This window comes from Taudactylus pleione, unplaced genomic scaffold, assembly GCF_031769625.1.
Source record: "Taudactylus pleione unplaced genomic scaffold, aTauple2 ptg000747l, whole genome shotgun sequence".
Taxonomy (NCBI): Eukaryota; Metazoa; Chordata; class Amphibia; order Anura; family Myobatrachidae; genus Taudactylus; species Taudactylus pleione.
This window is the reverse complement of record NW_028285149.1, coordinates 761,303-770,000: the sequence shown is the minus strand read 5'-3', so window position 1 is coordinate 770,000 and position 8,698 is coordinate 761,303. Positions and strand designations below refer to the sequence as shown.

Here is an 8,698-nt window from a genome sequence, read left to right as displayed (position 1 = left end):
ATATATAGACCTGCCGGTGGTATACATGCACGTTATACAGTATATATATAGACCTGCCGGTGGTATACATGTACGTTATACAGTGTATATATATAGACCTGCCGGTGGTATACATGTACGTTATACAGTATATATATAGACCTGCCGGTGGTATACATGTACGTTATACAGTATATATATAGACCTGCCGGTGGTATACATGTACGTTATACAGTATATATATAGACCTGCCGGTGGTATACATGCACGTTATACAGTATATATATATATATAGACCTGCCGGTGGTATACATGTACGTTATACAGTGTATATATATAGGCCTGCCGGTGGTATACATGTACGTTATACAGTGTATATATATAGACCTGCCGGTGGTATACATGTACGTTATACAGTATATATATAGACCTGCCGGTGGTATACATGCACGTTATACAGTATATATATATATAGACCTGCCGGTGGTATACATGTACGTTATACAGTATATATATATATAGACCTGCCGGTGGTATACATGTACGTTATACAGTGTATATATATAGACCTGCCGGTGGTATACATGTACGTTATACAGTATATATATATATAGACCTGCCGGTGGTATACATGTACGTTATACAGTATATATATATATAGACCTGCCGGTGGTATAGACACAAACAGCCATCACTCACCGTCCCAGATGTCACTGTGGAGGCGCCATACTGCTGCTGCTGAGCTTATTTCCCCTTCATGATAATGACCCGGAAGTGACGCGCAGTGAGGGCGGAAGTGGGATGCCATTGCCCATACCGGCCAGCTAAAGAGGAAACGCTTCGCTCGCCGCAGGATCCAATCCCCCTCCTATGCCCACGTGGACGCTAGGGAATGACGTTGACCATGGCAGATGACGTCAGGGTCCATCCATCAAGGGCATCACCCAAGAGGCGGAGCATGACGGGATCACATTACAGAGGGAGCGGTACCCTCTGACGTCACTGGGAGGGAGCATTACTAAGTGTCGCTGGGAAGGAGGCCGCCATGTTGTTGGAGGGAATACGGCGTCAATTTCCTTCACTTATGTAAAAATGATAACAGGGTGTGGTCACGTGACCACACCCTGTGACTTTATAACCAATCAGAGTGCGGGGCGGGGTTCTCGGCTGCTGGTATCATTTCCGGGTTTCCCACCAGTAACATGGCGGCAGGAGCACATAAACATGGACACTATACAGCCTCCTGATTGGCCGATCACCCAGTGTTTACTCCCAGGCTGCACCGCTTCAAGGTCAGCAGCAACATGGCGGCCCCCTAGCCTCTGGCATGTGACAGAAAAGAGGAGAGAGCCAGTGATTCATGGTAGTATTCACTTATCTGCCCCCTACACCCCTTATACACTGTGTATGTATGTATGTGTATATATAAAGGGATAGTATGGTAAGCCTATGTATATATAAAGGGATAGTATGGTAAGCCTATGTATATATAAAGGGATAGTATGGTAATCCTATCTATATATATATATATATATAAAGGGATAGTATGGTAAGCCTATGTATATATAAAGGGATAGTATGGTAAGCCTATGTATATATAAAGGGATAGTATGGTAAGCCTATGTATATATAAAGGGATAGTATGGTAAGCCTATGTATATATAAAGGAATAGTATGGTAAGCCTATGTATATATACAGGGATTATATGGTAAGCCTATGTATATATAAAGGGATAGTAGGGTAAGCCTATGTATATATAAAGGGATAGTATGGTAAGCCTATGTATATATAAAGGAATAGTATGGTAAGCCTATGTATATATACAGGGATTATATGGTAAGCCTATGTATATATAAAGGGATAGTATGGTAAGCCTATGTATATATAAAGGGATAGTATGGTAAGCCTATGTATATATAAAGGGATAGTATGGTAAGCCTATGTATATATAAAGGAATAGTATGGTAAGCCTATGTATATATACAGGGATTATATGGTAAGCCTATGTATATATAAAGGGATAGTATGGTAAGCCTATGTATATATAAAGGGATAGTATGGTAAGCCTATGTATATATAAAGGGATAGTATGGTAAGCCTATGTATATATAAAGGGATAGTATGGTAAGCCTATGTATATATAAAGGAATAGTATGGTAAGCCTATGTATATATACAGGGATTATATGGTAAGCCTATGTATATATAAAGGGATAGTATGGTAAGCCTATGTATATATAAAGGGATAGTATGGTAAGCCTATGTATATATAAAGGGATAGTATGGTAAGCCTATGTATATATAAAGGGATAGTATGGTAAGCCTATGTATATATAAAGGGATAGTATGGTAAGCCTATGTATATATAAAGGGATAGTATGGTAAGCCTATGTATATATAAAGGAATAGTATGGTAAGCCTATGTATATATACAGGGATTATATGGTAAGCCTATAGTTATAGAGATCTGTCTAAGAAGTTTGGTGAATGGTCTGATATATCTGTATGTGACGCTTACAGCAAGGTCGCTCCTGCGCGCTGACATGCCTGGACCTGCGCCTAGTCTGGGTTTTCCTCGAGGCCGCCATTACATTCATTTCACCAGTGTCCCGAGCTCGTACAGCAATGGATCTCGTCTTCTACCGAATCCTTGCCACTGTGAAAGCGTGCAAACCAATCACACACATTTACTGCTCGCCGCATCCTGCCCGTACACTTTCACCAACATCTCGTGCGTCTCCGTTGCCGATTTACCCAATTTGAAGCAGAACTTAATGTCGTGTCGTTGCCCCATTGCTGTACGACGCACACTGCTCGGGACACTGGTGAAATGAATGTAATGGCGGTGTGATGGCGGCCTCGGGCAAACCCTGACTGGGGACAGGTGCAGGCATGTCAGCGCGCAGGAGCGACCTTGTTGTAAGCGTTACATACAGATATATCAGACCATTCATCAAACTTCTTAGACAGACCTTGTACACACACACACACACACACACACACACACACACACACACACTGTGTATGTACACAGAGCATGGACACTCGCCCATCTGTAACATGTATGTATATCACAGTCTGACTTTGGGAGTTAATGTGTTCGTCGCCTTTCCTAGATATTGGGGTGGATGTATGAAAGAGTGGTGAGTGGAGAAGTTGCCAGTGGCAACCAATCGGCTTTGAGATTGCATTTATTAAGTACATTCTATAAAATGATAGGAAGAAGCTGACTGGTTGCCATGGGTAACATCTCTTTCACAGCTTCATACATGTACCCGGCGGAGCAGAGAAGCTCTCGCCCACTGGCTGACGCTCTAGTTGTGGCTGTGCGACATTTCTATATCTGTAACATTGTTTCTTTATGTCCGCAGGGTCAGGTACTGTGTGCATACATTACGTATACATTACCTTTTCTACGTGAGACGCCATCATTATGCTCCAGCTCCCCCGTACTACCGTCCTGTGCCGCGTCTCCTGCATCCCATGTATAACATCATCCCGAGGCCGGAAGTCTCGCACCGATCCACCTGCAAAGTCCAAGCTCTCTCGTATCAAATATCCCCCCATGGTCTGTGTGGAGGAGCTGCTGAATGTGCGACGGCGTTACCAGGAATACACCAACTTTCTAACCGCGCTAAGGTACAGTGATACATACACCAGCATTCTAACCGCGCTAAGGTACAGTGATACATACACCAGCATTCTAACCGTGCTAAGGTACCGTGATGCATACACCAGCATTCTAACCACGCTAAGGTACAGTGATACATACATACACCACTATTCTAACTGCGCTAAGGTACCGTGATACATACACCAGCATACTAACCGTGCTAAGGTACAGTGATACATACACCAGCATTCTAACCGTGCTAAGGTACAGTGATGCATACACCAGCATTCTAACCGTGCTAAGGTACCGTGATACATACACCAGCATTCTAACTGCGCTAAGGTATAGTGATACATACACCAGCATTCTAACTCTACTAAGGTACCGTGATACATACACCAGCATTCTAACTGTACTAAGGTATAGTGATACATACACCAGCATTCTAACTGTACTAAGGTACAGTGATACATACACCAGCATTCTAACTGCGCTAAAGTACAGTGATACATACACCAGCATTCTAACTGCGCTAAGGTACAGTGATACATACACCAGCATTCTAAACATGCTAAGGTACAGTGATACATACACCAGCATTCTAACCACGCTAAGGTACAGTGATACATACACCAGCATTCTAACCGCACTAAGGTACAGTGATACATACATACACCAGCATTCTAACTGCACTAAGGTACAGTGATACATACATACACCAGCATTCTAACCGCACTAAGGTACAGTGGTACATACATACACCAGCATTCTAACCGTGCTAAGGTATAGTAATACATACACCAGCATTCTAACCGCACTAAGGTACAGTGATACATACATACACCAGCATTCTAACCGCGCTAAGGTATAGTAATACATGCATACACCTATACTGGGGACGTAGGATGGGACTGTGATATATATACATACACCTAGGCTGTGGACATAGGGTGGGACAGTGATGTGTATATATTCTGTGATAGGAGCACTGGAGAAATTAGGGATGGCGTGTATGTGTCCCAAATTCCTGTAATATGTATTTTAACCCCCAGGAATAGTCTGTTTTACAAACAGATCTGAGTGTTGGGTTTTGGTAAAAGCTGGAGAATGGGTCCTGGGGGTGTGGATGTGAGAGAGAAGGGAGAGCTCCACCCACAGGGCCGTTTCAGGTGTTAGCCTGCTCTCAGGCTGAAAGGACTAATTAGGGATTACACCTGGAAGTGGCTCAGTATAGCTGTGTAAGAGTTTTGATGCAGTGTCTCACACACCCTGGGGAGAACTGAGGTTTGTTCAGAGGCACTGGGACCTGTTGAAAGTGCTGTGTTTGTAGTGAGGTAGTAGGCCCTGCCACTTGTAGGAGCAAATTACCTGTCTAGTCAGTGCCCAGCCGAGCTAGGATTTATTTTATGTTTGGTTTGTTTGACTATTGGTGGTGCACAATAAAATCTTGTGCCGACCAGCTTGCACGAAGACCCATGACTGGAGTGTTTCCTGGCTGCTGTGTGTAAGGAGGTGTCCATCTACCCCAGGAGGGGGACACCTACCCCGATCATATCACAGTACATACACCTAGACTGGGGACGGAGGATGGGACAGGGATATATACATACACCTATACTGGGGACGGAGGATGGGACAGTGATATATATATACATACACCTATACTGGGGACGGAGGATGGGACAGTGATATATATACATACACCTAGACTGGGGACGGTGATATATATACATACATCTAGACTGGGGACGGAGGATGGGACAGTGATATATATATACATACACCTATACTGGGGACGGAGGATGGGACAGTGATATATATACATACACCTAGACTGGGGACAGTGATATATATATACATACACCTATACTGGGGATGGAGGATGGAACAGTGATATATATACATACACCTATACTGGGGACGGAGGATGGGACAGTGATATATATACATACACCTATACTGGGGACGGAGGATGGGACAGTGATATATATATATACACTTATACTGGGGACGGAGGATGGGACAGTGATATATATACATACACATACACACCTAGACTGGGGACGGAGGATGGGACAGGGATATATACATACACCTATACTGGGGACGGAGGATGGGACAGTGATATATATATACATACACCTATACTGGGGACGGAGGATGGGACAGTGATATATATACACACACCTATACTGGGGACGGAGGATGGGACAGTGATATAAATACATACACCTAGACTGGGGACGGAGGATGGGACAGTGATATATATACATACACACTTATACTGGGGACGGAGGATGGGACAGTGATATATATATTTATATACACATACACCTAGACTGGGGACGGAGGATGGGACAGTGATATATATACATACACCTAGACTGGGGACGGAGGATGGGACAGTGATATATATACATACACCTATACTGGGGACGGAGGATGGGACAGTGATATATATACATACACCTAGACTGGGGACGGAGGATGGGACAGTGATATATATACATACACATATACTGGGGACGGAGGATGGAACAGTGATATATATACATACACCTAGACTGGGGACGGAGGATGGGACAGTGATATATATACATACACCTAGACTGGGGACGGAGGATGGAACAGTGATATATATATTTATATACACATACACCTAGACTGGGGACGGAGGATGGGACAGGGATATATATACATACACATATACTGGGGACGGAGGATGGAACAGTGATATATATATTTATATACACATACACCTAGACTGGGGACGGAGGATGGGACAGTGATATATATACATACACCTAGACTGGGGACGGAGGATGGGACAGTGATATATATACATACACCTAGACTGGGGACGGAGGATGGGACAGGGATATATATACATACACCTAGACTGGGGACGGAGGATGGGACAGTGATATATATACATACACCTAGACTGGGGACGGAGGATGGGACAGTGATATAGATACATACACCTAGACTGGGGACGGAGGATGGGACAGTGATATATATACATACACCTAGACTGGGGACAGTGATATATATATATACATACACCTATACTGGGGATGGAGGATGGAACAGTGATATATATACATACACCTATACTGGGGACGGAGGATGGGACAGTGATATATATACATACACCTATACTGGGGACGGAGGATGGGACAGTGATATATATATATACACTTATACTGGGGACGGAGGATGGGACAGTGATATATATACATACACATACACACCTAGACTGGGGACGGAGGATGGGACAGGGATATATACATACACCTATACTGGGGACGGAGGATGGGACAGTGATATATATATACATACACCTATACTGGGGACGGAGGATGGGACAGTGATATATATACACACACCTAGACTGGGGACGGAGGATGGGACAGTGATATATATACATACACACTTATACTGGGGACGGAGGATGGGACAGTGATATATATATTTATATACACATACACCTATACTGGGGACGGAGGATGGGACAGTGATATATATATTTATATACACATACACCTATACTGGGGACGGAGGATGGGACAGTGATATATATATTTATATACACATACACCTATACTGGGGACGGAGGATGGGACAGTGATATTGATACATACACCTAGACTGAGGACGGAGGATGGGACAGTGATATATATACATACACCTAGACTGGGGACGGAGGATGGGACAGTGATATATATACATACACTTATACTGGGGACGGAGGATGGGACAGTGATATATATACATACACCTATACTGGGGACGGAGGATGGGACAGTGATATATATACATACACCTAGACTGGGGACGGAGGATGGGACAGGGATATATATATATATATATATATATATATATATATACACACCTAGACTGGGGACGGAGGATGGGACAGTGATATATATACATACACCTAGACTGGGGACGGAGGATGGGACAGTGATATATATACATACACATATACTGGGGACGGAGGATGGAACAGTGATATATATACATACACCTAGACTGGGGACGGAGGATGGGACAGTGATATATATACATACACCTAGACTGGGGACGGAGGATGGAACAGTGATATATATATTTATATACACATACACCTAGACTGGGGACGGAGGATGGGACAGGGATATATATACATACACATATACTGGGGACGGAGGATGGAACAGTGATATATATATTTATATACACATACACCTAGACTGGGGACGGAGGATGGGACAGTGATATATATACATACACCTAGACTGGGGACGGAGGATGGGACAGTGATATATATACATACACCTAGACTGGGGACGGAGGATGGGACAGGGATATATATACATACACCTAGACTGGGGACGGAGGATGGGACAGTGATATATATACATACACCTAGACTGGGGACGGAGGATGGGACAGTGATATAGATACATACACCTAGACTGGGGACGGAGGATGGGACAGTGATATAGATACATACACCTAGACTGGGGACGGAGGATGGGACAGTGATATATATACATACACCTAGACTGGGGACGGAGGATGGGACAGTGATATATATACATACACCTAGACTGGGGACGGAGGATGGGACAGGGATATATATACATACACCTAGACTGGGGACGGAGGATGGGACAGGGATATATATACATACACCTAGACTGGGGACGGAGGATGGGACAGTGATATAGATACATACACCTAGACTGGGGACGGAGGATGGGACAGTGATATAGATACATACACCTAGACTGGGGACGGAGGATGGGACAGTGATATATATACATACACCTAGACTGGGGACGGAGGATGGGACAGTGATATATATACATACACCTAGACTGGGGACGGAGGATGGGACAGGGATATATATACATACACCTAGACTGGGGACGGAGGATGGGACAGGGATATATATACATACACCTAGACTGGGGACGGAGGATGGGACAGGGATATATATACATACACCTAGACTGGGGACGGAGGATGGAACAGTGATATATATACATACACCTAGACTGGGGACGGAGGATGGGACAGTGATATAGATACATACACCTAGACTGGGGACGGAGGATG

The 8,698-nt window shown here is 43.8% G+C and overlaps 2 protein-coding genes across 6 annotated transcripts in view; one reads left to right on the top strand and one right to left on the bottom strand.

Moving 5' to 3' along the window:
* MRPS21 (mitochondrial ribosomal protein S21) overlaps window positions 1-833 on the bottom strand; it is a 32,525-nt gene extending 31,692 nt beyond the window's left edge. For 2 of the 5 annotated variants that reach the window (XM_088457220.1, XM_088457218.1), the window contains exon 1: window positions 679-766. Coding sequence is in view for 1 of the 5 variants with exons in the window: in XM_088457216.1 (XP_088313342.1) it covers window positions 679-787 (109 nt within the window). In the remaining 4 variants the exon portion in view is untranslated. Of the gene's footprint in view, window positions 1-678 lie in introns of all 5 variants that reach the window. The other 3 variants (XM_088457216.1, XM_088457221.1, XM_088457219.1) reach the window with 3 other exon arrangements.
* A 322-nt stretch (window positions 834-1,155) lies between these two features.
* The window catches only part of MRPS26 (mitochondrial ribosomal protein S26), a 49,222-nt gene continuing 41,679 nt past the window's right edge, over window positions 1,156-8,698 (top strand). Inside the window, exons 1-2 of the mRNA XM_088457215.1 lie at window positions 1,156-1,342; window positions 3,351-3,618. Coding sequence (XP_088313341.1) covers window positions 3,413-3,618 — 206 coding nt within the window. The 5' untranslated portion in view covers window positions 1,156-1,342; window positions 3,351-3,412. The remainder of the gene's footprint in view (window positions 1,343-3,350; window positions 3,619-8,698) is intronic.